The sequence below is a fragment of the Pithys albifrons genome, chromosome 8 (assembly GCF_047495875.1).
Source record: "Pithys albifrons albifrons isolate INPA30051 chromosome 8, PitAlb_v1, whole genome shotgun sequence".
Classification (NCBI taxonomy): domain Eukaryota; kingdom Metazoa; phylum Chordata; class Aves; order Passeriformes; family Thamnophilidae; genus Pithys; species Pithys albifrons.
The window spans coordinates 20,468,419-20,495,555 of record NC_092465.1 but is presented as its reverse complement, the minus strand read 5'-3'; the positions used below and the strand labels follow the sequence as shown (position 1 = coordinate 20,495,555).

Below are 27,137 nucleotides of genomic sequence, written 5' to 3'. Positions count from 1 at the left end.
AGCACAGAATGGAACTGGGAGTTGTGAGCCCTGGTGTATCTGGCCCACTCTATAACCCAGCTTTTATCAGAAAACCCCACAACCTGCTGCATCAGAGCTGTTCAGAAAAATGAGAGCTCCTGTGACATGCAAAGTGTTTTTCATTATTAGAGCAATCCTTGATTATACTTTTTAAAGTGCATGACAGGACTCATTTGGCATTGAGTCAATCTTTCAAATACATCCTTTTGATACTGCTGCTCAGCTTCCATCTTAAACCTTAGTAGTATTCATACTAATCACTGATATACTTTTACCGAATTTGGGACAAGTGCAGTTCAGGCTTAGCAGAAATATAATCAAGTTCATAGCATGATAGACCATGACAAGTTTGAAGATCCATGCTCTTGATACTCTTAAATACTTGTAAAAAACCCTTCCTGCAGCATGTTCACACCTGGATCATCCAGCGCTAGCTGAGAAAGAACATGTAGCAGAAAAATACCAAAAATCACCAAGGACTTCAAATTCCATTTCAGTTATAAAGTAGATGAGAAAAAATGAGAAATGCTGGAGTGGTTTCATTCTATATTATTACTGACACCGCTTCTAGCCAGAAAGCTCTTTCCAAAATAATGGGATACATTTCATCTGGTAGTATCTAGTATTGTTTTTATCTTGCCATAAGGGGACTTAAATAATGGAATTTGCTTACTGTAAGGCCTTGCTCTCCCTTTGGTCCACTTTTGCCCTGTAACAGTGATTGTTAATTAAGCTATTGCAATTAGTTAGTAACATTGTAATTCAGAATATTACTTCATCAATACCATTATTTGAACAATATTTGGCTAATAGGACCTTTGGCTACAAAAAGGGGTATTTGTGTAATACTCCCTTGGGCATTCAGTGTCTGCAACCTCCCAAGGTGGTGGTGTTTTATGGGAATTGGATGACCTCAAGTCTTCCACTGGATCACTGATTGTCACTTTGCATTAGAAAAGGAGAATCTGTGCAAAGCTTTCTTGTATACAATCTTGTGTGGATTTCCCTTCTCACTAGATGGTGTACCTGCCTGACACCCTGGAACGATGCAAATTCTGCTTCATCATGTGTGAGTTTAATAGGGCCACTACCAGGGCAAGAACAGCAACAGGGTTTATATATTCCTACATAGTATGCAAATTTGAGAACAGAAAAGCACTGCATTTTGATTTTGAGCCTTTGGGAACCTGCCTGTTGGCAGAAGTCACCATTTTGTCTCCCTTCATCTGTACATCAGCTTTGAGGGAAAGCCTGAGCTATAGTTACTTGGTAGCCATAGAATAGAATTGCATAGTTTTGTCTTGAAACATGGCAATTGTCTTTCACTGCTGTCCTGGTTTTAGCTGGGACAGAGTTAATTTCCTTCTTAGAAGCTTGTTCAGTGCTGTGTTTTGGATTTACTATGGAAATCGTGTTGACAACACACTCTTTTGGATGTTGCTAAGTGGTGCTTACCCTGTCAAGGACTTCTTAGTTTCTCATGCTGTGTCAGCAAGGAGCTGCAGGAGAAGCTGCACAAGGAGCTGAAGGGAGCATGGCCAGGACAGCTGATCCGAAGCGGCCAAAGGGATATTCCATAGTACAGGATATCACACTCAGCACACAAACTGGGGGGAGTTGGCTGGGAGGGGCCCGTTACTGCTCAGGGATGGGCTGGACATCAGTCAGAGGGTGGTGAGCAATCTTCTTGGGCATCACTTGGCTCTTTTATTATTATGATTATTATTATACTTCTGTACAGTTATTAAACTGTTTTATGTGTGCCCATGAGTCTTCTGTTTGTTTAGGGTTTTTTGACTTTTTTTTTCTGATTCTACCACCAGGGATGGGGGTGGGTGACTGAGTGGCTGCAATGATTTAGTTGCTTAGTGGGGCTAAAACATGACAACTGCCATAAGGAAGAAACCATATGTGTGTGGGAAGTAGGGCATTAATCAAGGAAATGTCTTCTTTATGCTTTTAAATTTTTTCATAATTTCAGTTTCTTAAGTATTTCACATTATATGTAGTTAAACAGAAAGAAGAACACACAACCCAGCTTTGTTTTCACTGGTTTAAGAAAAGCTGTAATAAACCTGAGTTACTCACAGGTTCTCCAGGTAAACCATGGTCACCCACATCACCTTTTTCTCCTTTTTTCCCCTTGTCACCTGTAGCTCCTCGATCTCCCTTTAAAATCATGTTGGTAAGCAGACAAAGTGTAAGTCAGTTTTTATTACACTCTTCAAACTTGTCTCTAGTTGCCTTTGTTGAATTCACCTTCAGCTTCTGACATGACTTAGAAATCTTAGTTAGGAATCATTTAAATAACTTGGTATTTTGTGAATTTCAGTAATAAGTTATAGTATTGTCTAAGCATTCTATGGGAAAAAATACCTGAAGCATTTTGAACAACAAACCATCTCACACAACTACATGCAGACAGAGGGGTTTCATTTAATATTACATGGTGGAAATTATTATCTGTCTTAAAAAATTAGATAACAGTAGGGAAATAGAAGAGAAATCCAAGGGTATCATTGGAATGAACAATGGCAATATCACTCTGAGAAATCTTTTGGCCCAGAAAAGGTGTTTGGAATTGCAAACAGATGAATTAGTACATCCTGGTTTGATTTTTATTAGACTGTGGTGCTTTGTATGACCTTTCTGAACCAATGTGATCACATCTAACAGCTGATTCCAACCTAAATTTCTCTTTTTCTTAACATTGATGTAGTCCCCAAATTTTGCATAGCAGGTGGAAAAAAGGCAGTAATATTAAATTTAATAATTATATAATTTGTAATAATAATATAATCTTCTAATGTCTGAGTTTTCCCAAATGCCCATTTCCTTTACACAGAATTTACAAGCCTTCAATGAGAGCTGACTGTAACAAGCATTTTCAGTATTTCTGATTTACACATCATACCTTCTGTCCCAAAAGCCCATCTCCAGGGGGACCTCGGGGTCCTGGCATTCCTTGAATTCCTTGTTCCCCCTAGTGATAATCCAAGTAGTGATGTTAACCCTCTGTAATCATTCATCGTGCTTTAAGTTTAAATGTTAAAAGATAAAGTGTTTCAAACTGCATTTTAATAAGTATCTTGAGGCACTTGAGACATTGTAATAGCTAGCTTATATTTCTCAATTACTTCTTCAGTATAAAGATATATAATATTGAAAAACCACATTATTGGTTTTAATTTGTTTCCTCTTTCCCATTTTATTCCTTCTCATTTCCCCTTTCTTATTTTTGTCTTTTGAATGTGTCTCATTTAACTGATGCTTTGGGTAAAAGTGCACATTACAGGGGAAAATTAATAGTCCACATAGATTCAGGATGGAGTCTTTCTCTACCATAGATGGTAGTTCACATAACTACTTCAGACTGTTTCCACAGGCATGAGAGCTGAGGAAGAGGGAATGATAATTTTAATTTTATGAAGGTATCTTTAACTGATAAATGTTTGTTCCTCCCTCAATACACCCATGCTTGGGCTTGTTGTTTAGAGCAGTACAGACAGATCATGCTTTGTAGGTGCTCCCATTATCCTTCTCATTTTCTAACCTGAGCCTCTCTTCATATAAGAAACAATGGGAAATCTTCTTAACACTATGATGGTCAGATTGACCACACAGCACTGGTTAAATATTGAAGAAATAGAGCCTTTTTACCTTAGTTCCTTGAATGCCTTCACCAGGAGGTCCTAGAGAGCCAGGTGGCCCTGGGCGCCCTATGGGTCCCTAGAGAATATTCATAATAAAAATACACAATAAATTGTTACACCATCATGTAATTTCTTGTCCATCCTCTACCAGACATTTCTTTTTATAAGTAGTAAGGATAAGATTGCTCTATCTGACAAAGACTCTTCAGCCTTTATCAGATTACTTAAATCCAGTTTATATTTCAAAGGAGTCACTTGGCTTAATGCTTGCTGAACACGAATAACATTGCTGATAGATTTACGCTGTGTTGAAGGATGGATTGTTTTGGTGGGACATTGATGACTGAATTAACATTTAAGAGAGGATGATTATTGTTATGCTTTCTTTCATCACCATTACACAGTAATACTTATGGGCATACATACTAATGTGGCATTGCAAAGAAATACTTGTTGCTAATTCAGGAGCTAGTTTTCAAAAGAACGTTAGAGAAAATGTGTGCATTCCATATGTTATTTATGGGAAGCAATCAAAACCCCCACAGTACAACATTAATTTTATGCCTATATTGCTATTCCAGTATCCCTGCATGATTTTCCTCATTTGTAAGGATACTGTGCACATGCTGGCCCTTGGCATAGTACCAGCTGGGGAAGTGCTTTGCCACTACTTTGCTCTGGACCAAGTCTTTATGCCAAGGTGAACTGAATCTCCGGGACTAATAAGACACAATGCTGCAAGCAACACATTATTATGTTGCATGATCTTTGCATTTGATCTTGTTAAGTTCCTTTACACTTACATTCCAAACCATTAGTAGACTTCTAAAACTGAGCTGTAGGAGCATAAGAGTTTCCAGTTCATGAGGTTTCATGGTGAAAATTGCCTTTTATAGTTACAATTCTTTTCAGGCCTTTGTCATGCTGTCTATTAAAATTACAAAAATAATCCTTTTTTGCAGGGATTGATCTTCATATTGGTCATTAAATGATTATTAGATTTATACAGTAAAAAGAAGAATTAATTCCAGAAGAATTCAACAGTATGCCTATAGCTGTAACAGTAGTAGAGGGAAGACACACTAAATGCTTGCCGGGCCATTAATTTTGACCAATGCTGGGTTTGAAACTTTTGCTACTCAGTTGCAGCTAATGTCTGCAGAAGGTAAGTGTTTTGTCACTGATCTCCACTGCAAGGTTATCAGTTTATCATATGCAACTAGAATAAGGCTATGGTTTATGGCTAGTCACCAGAAACATTTTTGATTTCCTACAAAATAAAGATTATTTATTGGAATAGTTGTTTCCAGTGAAGGGCAAAGAGAGAAAACATGTGGAAAACATGTCTATACATGTGTGTGCATTTTTATAGTATAATTCCTCCCCTCCCCTCTTTTTTTTTAGGAAACGGACAAAGGGAGACATAGTTGTTTAACCCTCTTACCTTTGGTCCTGGAAGGCCTTCTCCTGGTGGACCAGGGAGGCCAATTGGTCCTCTACTCCCAGGATCACCCTGAAAGTCAATACTTTCAGAAATCAGTAGTGAATACTGTAGTTTACCTCTAGAATTCCCAGCACTTGTTCTACTCAAATGGGACAAAGAGAGGAGAACTATTGAACAACATGGTGCAAGTCCAAACAATGCTACTCATGAATACAGCAGACAGGACAAGAAATTTATTGGGCATAAGCAACTAGTGGTCTAAACATATTTAAGACATGTACAGCCAGTTCCATAAAGTTACACAGGAATTACAATTCTCATATTGTAAAATGAATTCCAGATTCCCCAAACAAACAAACAAAAAAACCCAGAAAAAAAAACCCATGCAAAACCAAACCAAAGATTTTGTTTGCTATCTGTCTCTGTGTTCACATTGACACTGTTCTAGCTTTTTTCTGTTGGGGCCTCTAGACATGCTAGAGACCAGTGGAAAAAAGATGCATGTCCTTTTAAGAGACATTAAGTGCATTTAAATAGTTGTAGTAAATTCTTCAATTGCCTGTATAATGCCAATAATCCTGCAATCCGCATCAGGATGAGTTCTGAAGTAAAGTTTTAAGAGCTTCTATGGGATCTACCTTTTACATACTGATAAGAAAGTTAAAACTGGACATATAGGTAGGAATTATATCTTCCTAAAGTGGCATATATACATACATATATATTTACTTTTCTAGAAGTTAGGATCTGACCTTAGGTCCTGGTAGTCCAACTCCATCTGGGCCTTGTTCACCAGGAATCCCAGGGAGGCCTGGCAAGCCCTGAAATTATATGTACAGACAACATAAATTTAATTTATGGTTATACTTACTACAGGCTTTTTTTAATATTTGTATGGTAGTGTCTTGAATATATTGTCTCTTAGTAGGATCACTGTGGTCCACAATTGGTTTAATTTTACTCTGATAAGCCAGAAGTGGTGTCAGTGACATTTGCATGTGTATTGCATGTCATGGAGGGGCCTTGCATGTGTTTGAAGACAGAGGAGTATAATCTGGAGAGGCAGTTACCAATGCAGTTTTGCATCGGGTTGAACAAAAGTATCAGAAAATATTATAGATCAGTTTCCAATTTCCCGTTTGACATTTGTTAATGTTTGTTCCTCAGTGTGGCAGCTGCAGCACAGATAAATTCAAGTATATACCTAGCTCCCTGCTTGTAGTCAGCAATCTTTCTGGGACTCCCTTGCTGCACAGGCAGGTGGCTGCCAGGGCTGGAGGAGTGCGCTGATGAGCAGACTAGGTATGTGAGGCCAGTGCTGCATACATGTGCGAGGAAGGGAGAGGAAGGAGCCTTTTCTCTTTGCATCCTTTTTGCAGGGATTGGTTATATCTACCTGTAAAGGCCTCTGTAAAAGGTTGTTCTGGCTCTTTGCACAGTAGTTGCTTTTTAGTGTTTCTTGAATGTGTGTGGGCACAGCTGCTTAGTTAGACTATTCTCCTGTTTAGGAATAAATTTTGTGTGGTGGGCAGAAGACAGTATCCTACATCAATCAATCAATCCTACCGATTGAAATATCAGTGATTCTTTAGAAAAAAGAACCCACTTAGAATATGCTATGCTGTGTAATCAAGAGAAGTGGAGGACATGGAAGATCTTGCACTATGTCAGAGGGAGATTTCTTTTTCCTTCTGTGCTGAAATGCATTTCCACAGTTGAATCTTTTTAGGCTTTTAGACCAACGAATCTTTCCTAACATGTCAGACACAGGGGCTAATCACTTACATGTAGCACTTACTTGTTTCCAATTCACATAAAATAAAAGGTTTATAAACTTACAGGTGGGCCAGGATAACCATCTCCTTTTGGTCCAAAGGGCCCAGGGGGTCCTGGAAGACCTTGGTCACCCTGGTGAAGGCAGGAAGAACATCTGAGTGAATACCAATACAATTGCTAGCAGGAAATTTTCCATAAACATGAAACTTCTTTGGCAAATACACTGAAAATTGACTTTATCTTTTTGTTTTTCTGATAATGTATTTTACAATGTGAATTATTATTTTAGGTTTATTTAATCCCGGACTAAAATATTAACATTTAATAGTGAGGATTTACAAGACCTTTCACTTCTAAGTCACTAATTTTAACATTTTTCAGGAGCTCTGTCCGTTGTCATTTGTGGCCTGCATATAAGAAGAAATTACTTTAGTTGCATTCCCCATATTTGTATCATAATTTTATCATGACTTGTTCTAGAATTGTATTTTTGTATGATGTGTAGAACCTCATTAAGGCTTCTAACTGGAGCTTCCTATGGGAGAGTACAATTAAGCTTCTTTTATGGATCCAGACAGCTAGACTGTATCAGGAGCTAATCAAGTTTTGTCTCTGAATTCACTTCTCATCAATTAGAAACAGTCATTCATCTCCTGGTTCTCTGCCATCTGAAAGCTTATAGTTCACAGAGTTTGTAAGGTTGACCACCTGTAGTTTTCTGGCTCTGCAAATCCTTATAACTCTGACAGAGTTGTAGGACACATGTTAAGAACTGTGGAACACTTGGCCATCCTAGATTTGTTGTTGCTTCACTGAAATCCTCCTGCCTTATTTTACAGTTCTATCAGAAATTAGTTTAACAATTTGGGAACTACCTTTGCTCCAGGAAGTCCAAAACCTGGTTCTCCAATTGGTCCAGCAAGACCAGGTAACCCAATGTCACCCTGCAATGAAGAAAATAAGTACTCTCCTTATGTATTTTATTAAACACCAATCATAAGCTGTGGTTTTCTGTTATACTAATTTATATATATCAAACATTAAAGAAAAAAATTTTGATACCCAAGGTTATTCAAAATAAAGAAATGAACAAAGGTAGGCCACACCTCAAGCTGCCATACAGTTAATACCAGGGCACTGTGGAACTAGACTGAATGCAATCCATAACTCTGTTCATAGGAAAGAAGTTTTAATCGACCTCATAAGGCTGAAATTGTTTACACAAGTGTTAGCACAGTCTATTTTAGTTTTCTCCCTGTGTTTACAGGCACCAGGAATTGGGGTGTGGGTGTTACCTTTGGCCCAGGCACAGCTCTTCCAGGAGGGCCTGGCATTCCAATATGTCCTGGTGCACCAGGCTCTCCCTGCAGTGAAGGAAGGAGAGAAGAAACAATGGATTTTTCTGAAAGTTAGCATGACCTTCTCTCAGAGAAAACATTTATGCGCCAATGTACAATATTCCATTAGAATTCTGTTAGAATTTCTAATATGCTCTTCTATTTGGAGTGCAATCGAATTATTTGAAGAATTTCTCAATGGAAATGAGATTCTTCTCAGTCACTGAACAAACAGATGTTATTAGAAGTCACTTTCTTAGTGTATTCCAGGCCTGGTCATACAACACTCAAGACTTCCTGCCCAGCTCTGTAGGTATACTGCAAATATGTATACTTTTCTGTTGGAGTAGAGTTTTCAGAATAGTCCTTTCACTGTATACTTTTACCTCTTTTTCCTTTTATGTGGAAATACTCTTCTGTGTGTAAGTAGCAAAAGACTTATTTTACTAGAAACTCCAAATTTATAAAAGGATGCCATGAGTCAGCCATGAGTCAGTGTAAGGGAAAATGAAGTCCTGTCACATATGCATACGCAATACACCACACTATCTTCCCAAATATTTCAGTATAAAAATACTAGGAGATACTTTAACTTTTTCCAAACCAACACGAAAGCATTATAGTAATTGCAAAGTTTTTTAAAAAATACTTCTAGATATGTGTCTTGCTAAGAGATGCTTTAGATGATCTTTTTTTATTATTTTTAATGAAGCAAATTAATTCTGGAACAGTCATTTCTGGGATCTGAAACAAAGCACAGCTTTGGGAGGCTATTTTACACACATAACAGTAATAAACTCACTTTAGTTCCAGGAGATCCAGGCACTCCTGCTGGTCCTGTGAATCCACGTATTCCTCTGTGACCTTGATCTCCCTACAAAAATGGACAAGACATGTCACGCATAGCCAATAATATTATGAATGTGCTAACTGAAATCAGGTGTAAATGTCAGTGAAAGATAGCAAAGTTCTATTTTGTAGGTGGTGCACATGAGCTGTTCCTATTGCCCTCACTGACAAGTCAGTTAGTTCTGCTCAGTAATTGTCCAGTTTTGGATTTGTACAGTTACAACTATATAGATTTCATCCAAAATTAAATTACCAATGAATACTCTGAAAAAAAACCCTAACCCAAAAGAAGTCTTAAAGATTGAATCCTTGCAGCTGAAAAGTGGGTTAAGCAATTCCATTAAAAAGATACTATCTAAGAAAAATAATCAAAACAGGAAAATATAATTCACTCAGTTGTACTTTTTGTTTTAATTCAAAGGCAAATAGGGCTGATCAATTGATCATGATGCCCTGTCCGATTGACCAGTTAATATTTCGAGGAAGAAAAAGCTGAGAAGAGTGTAAAGTTTGTAAAGGGAAAGCTGGTATTCAAGCAGATTATTAGGCTGTAATAATTACAACAACAATAAAACTGTGAGTCCAGAATAATATTTTTGGTTAATTATATTAGATGAAAGAAGAGAAGGCTTTGACAAACCTGTTCCTGGAACATTACAATTTTGAGTGACAGCTTTAGTAAGAAATTCTTACCTTTTCCCCCTGTATTCCAATCCCTGGAACACCTTCAGGACCTCTAAGACCAGGTAACCCTGGTTCACCCTTGAACAGAAAAATCGAAGGAGCATTCCAGATCACTGCATAGACATGGTGCAAGATCAACTCTCTATTCCCTTGAATAAGTTCATTAAAATCATAGACCTTTTTGTGGACAAAACTCCCACTGATGTCAAGTGTGTTCAGGATTTTTTTTCCCATATTTGTAAGCATGCATTGTGAAGTTTCAGGTGGAATGCATGAAGCAGCATGCTTCCCTAGTGACAGCTGAACACTCTGAGTGTATTATCTTAAATATATGGGGTTTCTGATTCTAGGAAAATAACATGGTCAGAAGGCCAGGAAAGGTTGCCCAGAGCCACTTCAGTGGTTTCCCTTCAGAGTTCCAGGGCATTAGTGGACTTCAAAAAGCCAGCAATTGTAAACAGTATAAGACAATGCCCCACCCCAAAAACTCAGAAAAAGTGGTTTTCCCTAGAAAAGTACATTTGAAAGAGAATTTTTTCACTGAAAAAGTGTAGTACTTTTTCCCTTGTCCATGAACACTCTCTCTTCTAGTTCCGAGTATCAGCAAAGGCAAAGCAGTAGGAGTGCTTCGAGTGAAGAAGGGAAACTGCAGAAGAGGTGAACCAACCTTTTGTCCAGGGGCTCCATCTTCTCCTGGCAGACCAGGCAGACCTGCCAGTCCTGAAGACCCTGGCTCACCCTAATATCAAGAAAAAGTAAGTCCTTCTATTAAATGCAGACTTGGTACTATTCTTTCCCTGAACTGTGGAAATTTACTTAATTTTTTTCTAAACTGTAAATATATTTATAGCAAATATTTATGCATATCAACCCAAATTTTGACTTTTTTTATAAAGACAGCTCTCATTAGCTAGTACTATCCAGCCATCTGATTGTTTGAACTGTGCACTTTATCTGTACAATTAAAATTACTAGCTATTAATGCTTCAACTCATTCTTAAAAATAATGCCATAATTTCATTAAGTGGCAGCATTTATCAGATAGAACTGACTGTGACATGATGATTGACATCTTGCTGGTGAATATTAGTACAAACCTATTACTGGCAGTGGAATTGGCTTGGGCTTGTTTATGTAAGATTCAAGAGCCTAACCTGGTTTTAGATGAAATGGGATCATTTGGGGTCAAATGAATTCAATGAGCATTACTGTATTTTGTGATATTGAAGAAATAAATAATTTCTTTTCTCTCCCAATGCCTGTCCCAAATGCCTAACAAACAAGAGTAAAACCAGGATAGCCTTTCTACTGTCACAAAAGTACTTTTTTCTCTATTCTCACATTCTGTGTTAATCTGGCTGTTAATGACCTAGGGAGTGGTTACTATCTTGGTCACTTCAGCACTAAGATAATCTGGTTACATCTTCTCTCCTTAGCAACTGTGCTTTCTGTCTAGTAATACAGCTTGTTACTCCTATGAAGGTGTGAGGATGTAGCTGCTCCTCTGTTCCCATCATATTCTATGTGAAAAGGAGCAGCACAATAACATTATTCAATGATTTTTTCACATCTCTGGCTCTAGTGTAGCTTACACTTGGGACTGTAATTTGCAACTGTTCAATATTCTGGATGGTTTTCTGGGTGAAGCTGTAGGTGAGCTGTATGCAACACTGACTTGAGCATGAGCCAGACACATGGAAATTTCTAGTCACCATAAACCTTACTGGTATATTTAAAATGTTCCCATATCTGGAGATTATTGAAAGTCTGTCTTAAAAATTTAAAAGACTAAGAACCTAAATTTTATTTCTAAACCTCTTTTTAGGTGTCTACAGAAAGGATACTCAAGAAACACAAATTTATAATCTGAATACATAAATAGAATTAATAATTCCTCTATTAACAGTGTACCTTAGAACCAGGTTCTCCAATACCTCTTTCTCCTGGCACTCCAGTCTCTCCTGGAAAGCCTTGATCGCCCTTAAGTAAATATTAGTTTTTAACAGCATTATTATGGAAAAATATAAAAGCATATGCTTCATTGCCTATATTTAAAGAAAGATTGGTATGATATTGTCTTTAGTATGATGTGTTAAATCCTTGGTAACAAAGATTGGGAATCTGCCATATGTTTTGAGCTGTCACCAAAGAGTTATTGTTGGCAATTATTAAAGCTGTAAATCTATACTTATATGTCACTGGGAATCTTTCCTCCCAAAGTAGCTGATATTTCAGGAGCATATCTGACATCCACAGACAATTAATTTTTTAGCTTTTTTTCCAGTGGTAAACTATATCCCTGCACAGTCACTTAAAATGTAAGAGGTGACATCTAAAGCTGCAAAATTCTTTACCTGTCATGAACACTTCACCCACTTGCACCTCTGGTTCCTTTATACCATGCTTTAATAGTCTTCAGTCATTCAGAACTTTATTTGTCACCTCTTTCAGGAAATCCCTTTAAATCTCCATTCCAAACACTTCTAGAGTGATGTCTTTCATTAACAGTTCTGTATTTTGCGAATCTATCAAGGCTAAATTATTCTGACACTTTTCCTTCAGGAAAGGTAATCCTCACTACACCCTGGATCATTTTTAATGTCTAGATACTTTAAATACACAAATTCAGATGAGACAACAGTCAGCATAAGCAACAATAAAGGCAGGCAATCTCTAAAGTATCTATATGTGTATTTTTCCAGAATGGAAACAGCACAGTGAGGATAAAAGATGATATTGAAATGTTGATGTTCCTCTCTGTTAAGTGCAATTACTTTTTGGAACTGTTTCACTGCACCTGCATGAGGTATGATGGAACTGCAAGTTCAAGGCAGACAACCCCCTAAATGAAAATGTATTGGACGAAGTACAGCTCACTGTCTGGTATGTGGTACCTCAAAGGTTCTGCGTTGAGTCAAGCCAAAACCAAAATAGATGACTGTGGCATTAGTTTATCAAGGCTTTTGACTGGAGGAGTAGAGTTTTATAATGTTAATAAAGCAAATAATTTCTTGCATCTATGTCAATACTTAGATTTCTGTTCAGCACTTTAATATGAATAAAGATAGAGACAGACCATTTCTTAATCATAAAACATAACATTGAAACAGCACAGTAGTTTTTACTTCAGAAAATTCCCTAACCTTTGGTCCAGGTAGTCCCTGTCCTGGTAGCCCTCTAGAGCCAGGTGGTCCTTTCAGGCCCTCCACTCCCTGAGAAGATTAGGTAAGTACTTATTAAAAATATGATAGTCTCTGTTACTATATATTTAAGTATGGGGTAAGGAGAAAGTGAAAATTGCACCTTCTCTCCTTGAATTCCAATTCCAGGTAGTCCAATTGGTCCAGGCAAACCAGGAGGACCAAATTCACCCTGGCAAACAAAGTACAATTACTTAGTTGTGTAAAGATACAGAAACAATCTAGGACAATCTTGTCTCTTGAAGTCAGTGAAGCTGGGGGTTTGACCTTTTATTTTTCATATATGTATTTGTTCCATGCTGATTCAGTTTCAAACAACTGCTAGTCTCTTTTTCCCTTTTTAAACCTAAACTTTCCCACCAAACCAGATGCTTTTTCTAACATCTCCAATTTTAATATGAAGAGATGTTAAAATAGGTTGGGAGAATTTACTGAGCATAAATCTCAACAAAATACCATATTATCTGTGGTCTATTGTGGGTTCCTGGCCTCATTACCCCTTTTGTAGTGAATATCAGTCCTGTATTCCCTGTAAATTTATTGACAGTTCATTAATCCCCCGGTGTATTTACTGCTCACCTTTTCACCTTTTATGCTGATGCCTGGAAGTCCACGAGGGCCTTTTGGTCCATCAAAACCACGGTCGCCCTAAATGAAAAAATAATATGTTGTTAATTGTGTTACTAGAGAGGGTATTTGCTCTGTCAGCATGAAAACCAAAACGAGAATCAGAAAGCAGCTTTTGGATCTTTGTTCCAGAGGTTATCTTTTCAAATGAGCTTGATTTGTACTTTGAAATTTCTGATGAAAGAGTTGAACAAGCTTCTTTTTATCTTTCTGCCCACCTCAGTTGTTTAAGGTCCTGTTTTGTTTTCTCTCAAATCTGTGGCAAAACCACAACTGATTTAAATGTTTGAAGTGCTGAATATTGAGACTGACCTGAAAAATTAATTCTGCTTATTTGTCTGATGGGTAAATCTCATTAAAGTGTGGCAAGGAGGTCTGGCTCTCACTAAGCATTTTGCCAGAATGAAGACCAGGCCAACTGTATTGTAGAAGTCTGTTTGTAAATGTCATTGCCTTCTAAATGTTTATATACAGAACAGTGGTCTTGGGGAAAGTGCAGATTACTAACAAGGGTACAAATATTGTTTTTTCTTGTACTTAAGTTAATAAAACATGTAGAGGCAGATGGCAGCTTGTATAAATTGTCACAGAATCACCCAAGACAATAAAGTTATGCCCCGGACAGGTCTTTTCTATCCATAATTTTAACTTTGACTAAAATACATTATTTGTATTTCTGTTAAAAATAACTTTCTTTACTCCTGATGCTTTAGAATATCTACGTTCATTATCCTTCTTACTGAAATGTGAGCTTGTAGTAAAAATGTGAAGAAAGCAACTGTAAATTTGCTTTGATTAGCAAATCACATGTTTAAAATGTGTTTAAAACCAGAAAACTGACATGCTTGGCAGTCATAAATAGGATTAGAAAAAACATATATAGACTCTGTTGATACATGCTTGACTCCAGGTCAGACTTGGCAGTAAAAAGTAGTACATTTTTTCTAGAACCAAGAGTTCCAATAGTGCTGGCAGAATTCCACTTTGATTATTTTATTCTATTTCAATTGCTTAAATAGTTTTGGTTAGATTATGCACTCATCAGTACTTGTTTCCACTGTGCCTTGCTGCTGTGCTTTACTTACTAGTTGTAGTGTTGCTTCCCACATGAATTGGTATTTCAGTGGTAATGGAGTGATTTTGAAATGCATTTTTTCAGATTATTTTTTTTGTTTCTTTTCATTCATGAGATCTGCTAAGCAAATACAAGCCACCAACAATCAGGTTAAATAATTTATATAATTCATCATAAAGTACACACTGGATACTTGAAGATACTGTGTTGCTAGTAGCAGTTAAATTTAAATCTAGCTGTTTAGTTGCTTATTTATCTCCTTTACAAGCTCTGTCACTTTGGTACTGTAACCAAAGGCCAAAGTGACAACTCGTCTTGGGATCTGGTTTTCAGTGACCAGCAAAAGGATATTCCAGAGTCCATCCATGTAGGTACAACTACTACTGTCATTACTTCCACTGGATCTGAAAATCAGTAACAGCAGCTTTTTTTGCCCCCAGCCTGAATTCAGACTTCTGCTAAAATGTGTAAGCTGGTGGCTGAGGTATGTGAGAAGCTTAGAAGCCTGTCTAGTGACAGCAAAGATCTCTCTACATAAGGATTTAGAAAAAAAGCAACAATAAAATTCTAAATTGAAATAATTTTATGGTACTTTATTTGAAGTCAAATGCTTAAGGCTGTTTTAAAATTATAGCTGGAACTCATTCCAGGCTTAGATCCCACAAATCAAGAGTCAGGGCAATTAAATATTGACTTTACAGGCCCCAAAGGTTAACTGTGCCTACAAGTCACATTTGAACCAAGTGAATTCCATGAAAATACATTGGGTTGTTTGATGCCAAATTTTCATATTAATTTACAAGGTACTTTCTCAGATTCCTGTGCCTGCTATGGACTTGTTTTGGCATGCACTCATTTAATGGTGCTGCTCTGGTCTTAAAACCCTTTGACTGCTGTACCTTTGCTCCTGGAAGCCCTTCTCCTGGTGAACCTCTTTCTCCTTGAACACCTTGTGGTCCTTGAGGCCCCTGTTAACATAAGTTTAAAATGACCTAGAATACATATTAATCACTCAAATGAACAGCAGTGTGTTCTATGTCATTGTCAGCTATTAGCATGTGTTCAACTGTTGGTGTAGTTATAACCTGTTAAAATAATTCAGTAATACTGTATTCCCAGTGAATAAGTGATGAGCATTCTGGCCTGCACCAATAACAGTATTTTTCTGGTTACTAATGAATCACAGGTTATGTAGCTGAAATTCCTATTTCTTACACTTTTGAAATCTTCATGTCCTAAACTGTTTTACAAATTCTTACTAATCTTTTTCAATGTATCAGTATAAACATGAGAGACAGGGAGCACCAGATTAAAGCCCACGCAGAGTAGTGCTGAGGGAGTCACGGCTGTAATTGGCAGAGAGATTAACAGCTTGCCCTTCTCCTTTAGGAGCACAAGGGGCAAATAACACAACCAAAACCTTTCACTAAATGCAAGTCCAAACCCTGTGCATATATTGAGCCTGCTTCACAGTGTTTTCCCACATCCTAGTTTTTGTGTGTTCTTTTCTGTGATTTATTCCTTGAGGTGATATACACATCACAGAATGCTGGTAGATTAGGCTCCACAAAGCCTAAATGTACTTCTTCTGCACAGAGCTTTAGAATTATTCCTAGTTCTAAGGTAAAGATAATTACACTGCACTTGGAAATAAAAATAACCTCTTTTGAAGCAAATAGACTTCAAAGTAAATTAAAGAAACATCTTTAGTATATTTTTTAAAATCAGATTCTCTCAAAGATTCACATCACAGGCACCTCTTCTCCCACAAGTGGCTCTTTGCTCTGTGGTGTTACTGAAGAGACTCCACAAGCACTTTGACTGACTGTCACCACTAGTGTGATTTGTAATGCTCTTTTCCTTGGGCTCTTCAATGAGACTTCACACTTCTCCAGTAGTGTATTTTCAAACACATTTGAGTTAGTAGGTTCAGTTACCAAACAATCTTTCTCTTTTTCATGGGAGCACCTCTTTTGAAATTATTATTACTGATAATCTGTCAGTGGGGAAAAGCTACTTGTGAAAAACTGGACTCTCCCTCATGGTTGTGCTAGAAGTCTTTTATCCAGGAGGTGAGAAATGCTGTGCAGTATTTAACTCAGTAAAAGGTGCTGCCTGACATTTAGAAAAAAATAACAATAATAAAATCAGCATACAAATTTTCTGAATTGCCACAAAGAGGTTGAGTTTACAATGACCAGCAGGAGGAAGGGAAGAAAAAGAAGGAAGAGATTTCAGAGCCAAACCTACTATAAATTCTGAAATTCTCCCCCTCAAAGCCATGCTGATGTTAATGTTCTAGTGGTACTGAAAAGCACTCACCTTCTAAGTTATCACATAGGGATTTGAACCTATCATTTGGCAGGTTAATTTAAATATGTATGTGTTTTTTTGTATAAGATGGTATTTCTTTCACACGTGTTTTGGAGACAAAGATAATTAGAAAAGTTGAGAAATTGGAAACATTTTCAGTTTATTGAGGGAAATAAGAGGCAGATGATGTAGTATGTATGAGAGTCCGAAACAGTGGAAGAAGAAAAAGAGATGGTATGATTTAACACACATTTTTACAGGGAAGCATGGAGAATTTTCCTTTTCTGTTCTGCTTCCTTCTCACCAAATAAAAGATAGACATACCGTAAATCCTGGCTCACCAACTCCAGGTGGTCCAACAGGGCCTGGTCGTCCTGTCAAACCTATGTCACCCTTCAAACAAAGAATGATGAATATGCCTGATTTAGGTACATTTTTCTGTGCAGCATATAACAACTCATCAGACATTCTGTGCTTGAAATACTGGGTGTAGGAGAATACAGGAATGGCAGAGAAAATCTGAGTGTCCTCAGATCATATAACATGTGAGGCCAAGCAGACATTGAACTGCTGCAGTTTCACAGCATGATGGGACAGCCTCAGCTCTGCATTTGAGAGAAGTCAATGTTGAGTCAAACAGTAATTATTGCCATCATATTCCTGGTCAAGAAATCAGTATTTCTATCACAGAGCTTTTGTTTCTTTATGCCAGTCATCTAAACCAACAAGCCTATTTTGCACAGAATAATTTGTTTAAGGCTATGCCTGTGTTTTCACTCAGCCATACTCAGCTTGGATGGAGTTACGTCAAGAGTAACAACTACTGTAAAAAAGTCCTTTGAAGTACATACGTAAAATTTACTTTCTTTTGTTCCAAACAGTTTTGATCAACACACAAAATACCTTTCCAGTACCACAAAACCAGCATTTAAGGTTTTGAAGTTTCTTATCTATTAGCAAGTCTATTATCTCAGCTGTCTTTGGTATTTTTTCTTATTCTACAATACATGCAATACAGAAAAGAAGAGTTGCTTGTACCTTTGGGCCTGGCAGTCCTATTCCAGTCTCTCCAGGAAAGCCAGGTGGCCCAGGGAGGCCTCTTGCACCCTTTCAAAGAATGAAAAAGAAACAATTCTGCTTATAAATTGGTGTCCAGGGAAATCAGTTTAACTAAGTTTGTAGGTTAATTGTTGTGTATCCTGAATTTCAGCCCATGGGGATTGGCTTACACAGTACTTCATCTGTTCACTCTTTCAGTGCTTCAAAATTCCCTTAATTAAGCACATAATTTCTCCTGTAAAAGTCCTAACACATTAAACAAAAGAAAAAGTTTCATTTCATGTGGGATATCAAAGTTTTGACACCCAAGTTTTCTGTGCATCACTGTTGGCCAACAGGTGCTCTACATATGGCGCAAAGACGGTATCAAGAGGCATAAGAAATATGTCCTTTATACACTTATTTTCAAGTCTTTCTCTACAACAATATTCCTTTTGAGCTATAGAATTCTTCTTGAGAATGTACAGTTTCAAGAGAAGACTTGGTTTGTGATGCCAGACAAAATTCCTGCTGGCACTTAAGGAAAAGAAAGTTTTAAATTAAAAACTGAAGAAACACAATGCTGAGTAATACTTTGTGATGCTGCCATGTTTTAACTGTTCATAAGTAAAGATGACAATGTGATTTGGACCTGAATTGAATACAAAGAACAAATCTTTTTTAGGAACCTTGTAGAATACCACAAGTAAATGATTTCATATCAGTGTCACATTAAATTGCATCCACTAAAAGAAGGGTATAAAGTATAAGGATAAAATCATTATTGTTGTGAGGATATATTAATACCTTTTCACATTAATAAAGAGAAGAAATAATCCAGTTCTTGCCTTTGATCCTTGCAGGCCTTCAGGCCCTTGATCTCCAGGTTGTCCTTGTGGACCCTATTAAAACAGGAGTGATTTTCATGAGATTTTTCATGCTTTTGTAACAATGGCAGCTTGGAAACCAATCTATAATTTGCTGTAGGCTGCATGAAAACAAGAGTTTCAGACATTTCAGAACTGAAGCTGAAGCTCAGTTGGAGCTGGATCTGCTGATCAGGGGAAACAACTTCGCTCTCCCTTTATTTGAATACAATTAAAGGTAATCTACAGTCCAGATTTACTGAAACATCTGTGATGGGCTAAGCTTTGTGGCCTTCAGTCCAAGAGTTTGGGGATAATGAGACTAAAGAGTTCCCATGTACTTCTTGAGATAATGAAATAGTTAAGACATTGAAAGGGAAATGAGTGATTGTGGGTTTTATGGAACTGTATTTACTATAATCTTTGAGACAATGAATTATAAGGATGATTTATTTGTCCAAACTGCTTTTCCAAATTCTTGTTAATTTTGCTATTGAAGAAAATAGACTTCAGGTGACTTGAACTCAGCAACTTAAAGATTCCATAACAGTTGTGGTATGATATTATTTCAGAACTTTGAATCCAAGGAACCAGGTATTGTTGTGTTTATAAGTTCTTCTTTTTTCTTTTCTTTTTGGTTTGGTTTGGTTTTGGTGGGGTTTTTTGTGGTTTTGTTTTTTTTTTTTCACCTGTAGGCCTCTTGTTCCTCTGGGGCCTACTGGACCTTCAGGACCCTGAAAGACAAGTAAAAAAAATTATATATTTATGTATATTTAGATTTCATCAAAACCACTTTTAGATAACTTTTTACTAAGCTGTCTTAGATACCTTTATATTAAAATAAAAACGACATTGAAGAGAAGCTCAGCAGCTAGAAAGTATTTAATAAAATTTTAAATAGACTGATAATCAAAATACAGAGTAACAATGAACAGAGTTCATTATCAAGGACCCATAATCCAGGATAAAACTCAGTTTGCTTCATTTAAAATATTTACAGCCATTATACACCAAGTGTTAAAGACTGGAGTTTGAAACCTTGATTTCATTTTTACTTCTCATTCCTTTTGCTTCCTAATTCAAGCTTTCTGCCTCTGGTAGAGTTTAACCATCATTATAAACATGAAAATGTAGGAAGAGCAGAAAAGGTTATTGAAAATGGTGTTGTCCTTGCTCACTTCAGAGTTTAAACCTGTCAGCTTTAATTTCCCTCAGCCTTAGAATTAATATATGCCTTAAGTCTCTCACCATGGTTGTTATTCAGAGAACTGTAGTTGCTGTGTGGTTTAACTGTGTTTTCTGAAAGCATCACAACTTTTGGCTACTTACTCTGTCTCCTTTTATTCCTGGGATTCCACATTCGCCTCTTTCACCCTGGAAAGGCATAGGAATAAATATTTATGAGGTATATGGCATATCATCCTTATTCTCTGGGTGCTTTAGTTGAAAACCTAGATGTCATTCTATTCATGACACATTATAGCAATTGTGGTTTAATTTCATTGAGGAAGAATGACATCTTCTATTACATCTTATGCAGCAACTGCTAAGATGATGTTATTGTTCATTACTAGTATTTACAGGAATCACAGCACTATAAATAATAAACAATTATAATATCGAATATGTAAGCATAAGTTTTGACTAAAAGAAGTACCTTCTCTCCTTTATATCCAGATTTCCCCTGGGAAAATAAAAAGGCAAAGCAGATCGTGAGGATATATAACCTAAATGTAGGAGTATATTAGCTCCATTAACATTCTACTCTCTGCAGAAAAACAGGACTTCAAGTAGAAAACCTAAACATGGCAGTAGGATTCGAAATGCTGTGCCTGCTGGTCATGGTAGATGCTGTTGTATAAGTGAACAAATCTTAATGAAGTGTCATTTTGCCAAATGAGAAATTTAAACTAACCTAGACTGATGCCGGCAGAGTGTCAATTTCTGTAATGTTCTTAGATTACCATATCAGCGCATTTCACACTTTTTAGGAGGGACTGTGTATTATCAGAGAGTATTTTCTAAATCAAACTTATAAGAAGAAATTATTCCTTTTCATTAAGCAGTGAAAAAGTTTTCACTTCTAGTGTTAATGAATCATTAGTTGGTAAACCAGAACTGAAATTTGCTTTTATAATTTAAAAAAAAGGTGTCATTTTGCCTTAAAGAAACGCTGCTCATTGCACTGCTCATTGCAGAAGAAGGGAAAAAATTTTTTACCTCTGTTCCATCTTGTCCTGGTATTCCATTAAGACCTGGCTCCCCCTATGAATAATCCAACACCAAGATCAGTGAAATAAGGCCAAGATAATGTCCTGATTATCTGAGTAGATATCTCAAGATCTACGGAAATGCAATACAGAGAGTATACCAGTTTTTATATTTTAAATACAAGCATTTAATTAGTAAAGAATACTCGTCTTTACTACAGCAAAAGGGGGTAGATGAAGTTAAAGAAATTCAGGTGGAAAGCACATAGGCAAAACTGGGATAATCTTTCCCTATTAAAGAAGTACCAAATCTCTCTTCTAAATATGAAAAATCACATCACCTTTTCTCCTTTCAGTCCTGGAGCTCCATCGTCCCCAGTACAACCCTTTTTACCCTAGAAATAGCAAAGTAATATTCTTAAAATATATGTTGGTAAAATAATTTTGTTTTACAACATATATGCTATTTTTTACATTTAGGATATTTGCTTCCTATAGATTTATTTTTTAAAATCTCTGCATTTACCATAACCCTGAAATTGAATTTCTGGAAACAGCAGGACCAACTCAATAGGCAGCCATTTTTCTCTTTTGTCTTTGTTGTAAACAAAAATTGTTCAGGTCTCCCCTGAAAAAAAGAGGAGATCAGGTGTTTCTGTAGCTACTGAGCTTGCTAAGTGGGTGTTTTGTTTTCTTCTGGATGCTTTGAGCTGTATGATTCTGTGTAAGAGGTACCTGCACTCTCCAAGTAAAGAAAGAAAATAATAAGCAAAACTGTTTGCATCCAGCAGAGCCTACGTTTTTGGTTAAGGTGTGCTTTACTGTGCAGCCTAAAACCAGTGTGTATTTCTGTTTATGTATATACCAGGGAGTTCAGGTCAAATGGATGAGGGTGGGCAAATCTAGAGTTCTTTCCAAACTCTGACACTGTCCCTTCGCCTTGAGCAAGGCCTATAAGGTACTGTGGTGCTTTAGTTCAATGTTAGGTATATAATCTCAGATTGTTCAGCTCTTTTTGAAACACAAACCCTGTAGTTTAGATCACTAAACCTTGTATGAAGCAATCCTCCAAATCTGCTCATGGGTTCCATTTGTAAGACTATTCAGAAAGAAGTTCAGCCCATTTTACCCTGTTTACAAGTCTCTTGTTTCAGTTGCCATTCACTTGAGAGTTGGACTCAATGATCCTTGTGGGTCCTTTCCAACTCAGAATATTCTGTGATTCTTTGTTCCTAATGCTTTGGTATTGTGCTCTCTCTTCCTCTCAGAGAGCCTTTTGGATATAATGTTTGATTTGGGGCTAGTTAGATCCAGCTGAACTTGTCTGATTGCAACAGGTGAATTATTGTTCCACACAGAAAAGTTGTTCCTTTCTGCCTTTTATTCTGCTGTGGCTAAAGGGAGAGCCTGATCCCACCATACTGTTCTTTTTCAGAGGGAGTATCCCATGGCATTCTCAGATCTCTCTGTACATTTCCTACAGCATGATATTTCCATGCAATTTAACTATGAAGGACTACATATTGAACCTTCTACTTTCAGTGTCTCAGGATTTGGGTTCACACAATTTCTTTTAAAAATTCCAACAATTAATTGAAGCTTGATTTATACGGTATATCAGTTATTTAATAAATGACAGTTACTTACAGCAGGGCCAGGAAGGCCTCTTTCCCCCTTCTCACAATTACATGTGGCAACCTGGGGACACTTTGAATGACAACGGTACAAATCAGCACATTTTAGCAGAACAGATAGAAAATACATGGACATTTGTTGTAAGTTACTGTATGGCTAGTCTGAGTACACCAGTAATGACCAGAAATTATATGTACATGTTCTACAGAAATTTTTAACTGTCAGCTTAACACTAATCTGGACTGTGGCCTCCTACATTCCATCCAAAACCTGGTATCATTCCTATTCCTGAAATTTCAGTCATCTTGATTATGGCTTTACCTCCAAACTCTTCACAAGGACAGTTCATAAGTTAGCTGTGTCTGTCTATAGAGTCTGTAGAGATTGCTAAGACAATGGGGTAGGAAAACATCTTAACTCCTTTTCTACTTAACTCCCCTATATGTGGGATAGATCTCAGTTTAGCTCTAGCTTGACCTATATACAAAACAGGTATGGATGAATATTTCTATTTAGTTAATGCAATTCATTGTAACATCTCCTAATCTTTCTGTCTCCTCTGTCAACTCAACCATCATGTGTCCAGTCAAACATCATTACAGTATGTATTTATGAGATTTTTAAGATCTTCTTGAAACTTTAAAACCATTACATAATACAGAATTATTACAGATACTGGAGCTATTTTTGAAGGAGGGATAAGGAATGTTGTTTTTAATTTTGGTTTAGTTATTTATTTTTTTGCTCATATTGGATATGTATAGAAGTGAAGGGTTTAAATATCATTCTTATCTGAATATCCCAATTAGTAAAAATATGTTTTCCAAGGATAACATTGAATGTCTTGCTACTTCTATATTGAAGAAAAATCAATGTGTCAGAGGAAATGAGTGAAAAATAAGACATTTCAAGAGAGCACTCATAATATTTAGTGGTTTTCTTGAGCTGCTCATGAGAACAGTTGTTGTCTGAGATAAGTGTACCTTAAATACCACTAACATCTTTAAAAGGAAAGGTAATTTTATTCCCCTCAAAATGCCACCCAAACCTACCAATACCTGCAGTCAGGGTGACACTGTGTGGACAAGCTGGAAAAATGCAATGGTTTGAGTTCTTTCGCTATTTTAAACCCTATTATATAGGAAGAGGATTAAGGGCCAGACCTGCACTAAATTCAGCTCTGTGGGATGTTTTCTTCTCCATGGAGTCTGTTAGATGATATGCCAAGACGTAGCAGGAAATTCATGCTAACCTGAATACTCACATATTGTTCTTTTTTAACTTGGAAAATACATTAGGATAGCAAACTCTGTTCTGCAAATGCAAAACCATGTTTAACATGAAGGCAATTCCATTAGACTCAATATTTAACCAACTTCCTCAGCTATCAGTTTTCTTGAATTATGTTTCCATGTAATTGTGAATATCTGTATGAAGCAGTACTTCTGTGTGGAAAAAGAAATACTTGAAGTACTTACCCCTTCTTCAGAGAGATCTTTCTGTGAAAGACAGATATTGAAAACCTTAGAAACTTAAAGTCATAATCCAGCTCTACAGAAAGGACATTGAAAGATATGAAAACAAATTGCTTCAGGAACTATTTAATTAAATTATTCAATTAACAAAATTACTAAATTAATTAAACTTTCATTTCTGAGAAACATTCTAGCAATCTCTCAATTCTCAAAAATAATTTAAATATTTTCAATTTTCATTGACTGAAATCACTGACTCTCCTTGTCCAGCCATAATTTGCTAAAATTACAGTGGTAAACAGGTTAGTTGGGTATATGGGAACTGTGCACCCACCAAATGCATTGTTTCCAAAGTGCTGAATAGCAGCAGCTCCCTAGTAGGACTGAAGGATACATTCTCTACACTACACTCGAGAAAACCAGGAGTTTTTCCATTGATGCTATTAGGCACACACAACATGAGCACAGTAAGAACACTGGAAGGGTGATGTACAGGGACACCAATGCAAGGATGCTGTCAGAGGGAAGGACAGGCAGACAGGAAGGCAGCTCAGCTGCCTGCTCTGGGCCAGCATGAGGCCACTTTGGTGTCTGTTTCACTGCAGGAGTCTCCTGGGTGTTACTCATATTTCTGCTTTATATCTCTGTGCCTGCCAGGAACAGGACTTCACCCACAGCTTCTGGCACTAGGGTTGTAGACTAGAATATGGCTCCATTTTCTATACTTGGCAGGATATGTTTCTTATAAATGAAGTTTAAATAGAGAAGAAAGGCATACAAATGAAACTTCAAGCTCAATTTACACATCTCCTCCTGATTACGTGGTAGGTTTTTCATGGAAATATAAAGATTTCTATCCCCAACTTCAGATTTTATCTAAATTGAGTTATCTCCATGATCTATAGATTTATTTCCACTTCTGCAAGAGCTGCATATTTTTCTAATACAAAAGCCAATGTCATTTTCCTACTTGCTGCAGAAGAAGGCCCTAGGAAGTAAAAAGCTTGACTGTTTTTTTTTTAAGAAAGGAGGTTTGAAATACCTTTCTTAGGAGGAAAACAAAGATAATGTCACAACAGGTCTCTTTAAATCTAATTCAGTTTCCAGTGTCAAATATTTTGGTTGACAAAATCTGAATGATGGAGAGAGAAACAAAACCTGTACTTTGGCAGTGATGTTATTAATAAGTGGGCCACTTTTACATGTAAAAATACAGGTTTCATCAATAGCATCAACATTTCAGAATATTGCTGATAAGACAATTTTTACATATGTTCCTAAAATTATTTCAATTTCTTTCTCATACATACCATTTCTTTGAGAACCTTCTCCACAGTTTCTTTCTCCTGGAGGTTAAAAACGAACCTGGATGCTGGGACACTGGCCAGGAGCCGGAGCTTAGCAGCATTGCTAACTTCCTCAGCTACTCTGGTCATTCCCACTATGAAAAATACAATTCCTTGGTTTTTAGCATCAGCTGTAGCTGCAGAAATGTCTGGGTTTCTTGGGTGGTCCACTCCATCGGTGAAAAGCACAGCTGCTTTCACACTACCTGGAGTCCCTTCAGTCATGTACAGTTGTGTAAGATTAGTTATAGCATAAGTTGTGTAGGTGCCATGACCTATGTAGGCGATGGGAGCAATGTGGGATTTGAATGCTTCAGGACCTTTCCAGTCATGGAATGTTTGCTTTATGAAAACAGTGCTGCTGTACTGAAGTAAGGCCATTCTCCAGCGAAGGGTATGTCCAGAACTAAGGTGCAGACTTTTCATTCTGTCTGCTGTTTGCAGTATAAATTTTTTCTGCTGCTCGTGATTATAGACCTTGGCACTTTCGGAGCTGTCCAGTAAAAAAGCAATTTCCAGAATGCAGTCTTCATCTAGAATAAATAGGTATGTAGATAAGTGGGGTGACTTCATACTAAATCTCATTCTACCCTTACATGTTTTAGATTTCAAGAGTGGGAGTACGATTATAGAATTTTTGGACAATATCTCCAATTGCAGGTGTGAGCCCCTCATGAAGATAGAGCATAGAGAGGCTGAGGTACTTTCTCCAGAACAGATGCACAGGAAAATGATGCTTACTGAACAAGATACTGGAATGTGATTTAACAGAGCTGGATTTTTCTCCTTGGTACTGACACTCACATTCAGTGACATAAAAATTTCTAAAAGCAGGATCTGCAGAGTACTTATTTTCTGAACTACCGGTGACATTACTTCTATAAAAATACAATTATATGGCCATTATTCTTTTTGTGACAGTAAGAGTCTATCAGCCATTTAATAAAAAAACACAGAAGTAATCTCCTTTTCTGAAGTACACAAAAAGGGAGGGAAAAGATGGGAGTAAAAAGATAGAGGTGAAAAATAAGGCATGTGCAAATGTAGGATGAGGCAAACCTGGCTTGATTATAAGCAGTACCATAGAAGACAAGTTAACTGTGTAGTCCCAAATAAAAATAAATCAGGGTAAAAAACCCAACACCTGTTTTAAAATTACAATATTCACCTTGCTCACTTGCGCTGGGATATTTTTCTACAGTATTTGACAGAATGTGTTCAGGGTTTGATCTTCTCAATCCATATCTTCTTTCTTCCCTGAGATTTTCTGCTAAAAACTTATGGTGTTCAACTATCCACAAAAGCCACGACAATCTGAGGAACATCATTTGTTTGATTTCTGTTTTCTAAACAACACAAATAATAATACAGAAGTACAGCAGTACATAGACAATAAAACATTATTCAATTTTGACACAACAGGTTGCTTAGCAGTCTGTATTTTTAACTATAATCCCTAAAACCAAGTTGATTTCACTTTCTTCAGGTAAAATATTCTCAAAACCATGTAATGAGTAATCAACAGAGACATGCTGGAGTGATTTTCAAGCATAATGCATATAGTTCTAGCACATGACAAACATTTTAC

General features: G+C 36.9%; 1 protein-coding gene across 1 annotated transcript in view; it reads right to left on the bottom strand.

Moving 5' to 3' along the window:
- The window catches only part of COL28A1 (collagen type XXVIII alpha 1 chain), a 32,233-nt gene extending 5,359 nt beyond the window's left edge, over nucleotides 1-26,874 (bottom strand). The window contains exons 1-29 of the mRNA XM_071562298.1: nucleotides 26,718-26,874; nucleotides 25,514-26,082; nucleotides 24,207-24,227; nucleotides 22,741-22,800; nucleotides 21,435-21,488; nucleotides 21,104-21,148; nucleotides 20,541-20,567; nucleotides 20,213-20,257; nucleotides 19,573-19,617; nucleotides 18,866-18,919; nucleotides 18,018-18,086; nucleotides 17,304-17,372; nucleotides 15,566-15,634; nucleotides 13,544-13,612; nucleotides 13,068-13,136; nucleotides 12,908-12,976; nucleotides 11,676-11,744; nucleotides 10,432-10,503; nucleotides 9,774-9,842; nucleotides 9,034-9,105; nucleotides 8,190-8,258; nucleotides 7,770-7,838; nucleotides 6,958-7,026; nucleotides 5,871-5,939; nucleotides 5,119-5,187; nucleotides 3,682-3,750; nucleotides 2,936-3,004; nucleotides 2,110-2,190; nucleotides 695-730 (exon numbers count right to left, since the gene is read on the bottom strand). Of these exons, the coding sequence (XP_071418399.1) occupies nucleotides 695-730; nucleotides 2,110-2,190; nucleotides 2,936-3,004; nucleotides 3,682-3,750; nucleotides 5,119-5,187; nucleotides 5,871-5,939; nucleotides 6,958-7,026; nucleotides 7,770-7,838; nucleotides 8,190-8,258; nucleotides 9,034-9,105; nucleotides 9,774-9,842; nucleotides 10,432-10,503; nucleotides 11,676-11,744; nucleotides 12,908-12,976; nucleotides 13,068-13,136; nucleotides 13,544-13,612; nucleotides 15,566-15,634; nucleotides 17,304-17,372; nucleotides 18,018-18,086; nucleotides 18,866-18,919; nucleotides 19,573-19,617; nucleotides 20,213-20,257; nucleotides 20,541-20,567; nucleotides 21,104-21,148; nucleotides 21,435-21,488; nucleotides 22,741-22,800; nucleotides 24,207-24,227; nucleotides 25,514-26,082; nucleotides 26,718-26,874 (2,373 nt within the window). The remainder of the gene's footprint in view (nucleotides 1-694; nucleotides 731-2,109; nucleotides 2,191-2,935; nucleotides 3,005-3,681; nucleotides 3,751-5,118; nucleotides 5,188-5,870; nucleotides 5,940-6,957; nucleotides 7,027-7,769; nucleotides 7,839-8,189; nucleotides 8,259-9,033; nucleotides 9,106-9,773; nucleotides 9,843-10,431; nucleotides 10,504-11,675; nucleotides 11,745-12,907; nucleotides 12,977-13,067; nucleotides 13,137-13,543; nucleotides 13,613-15,565; nucleotides 15,635-17,303; nucleotides 17,373-18,017; nucleotides 18,087-18,865; nucleotides 18,920-19,572; nucleotides 19,618-20,212; nucleotides 20,258-20,540; nucleotides 20,568-21,103; nucleotides 21,149-21,434; nucleotides 21,489-22,740; nucleotides 22,801-24,206; nucleotides 24,228-25,513; nucleotides 26,083-26,717) is intronic.
- Between the last annotated feature and the right edge of the window lie 263 nt (nucleotides 26,875-27,137).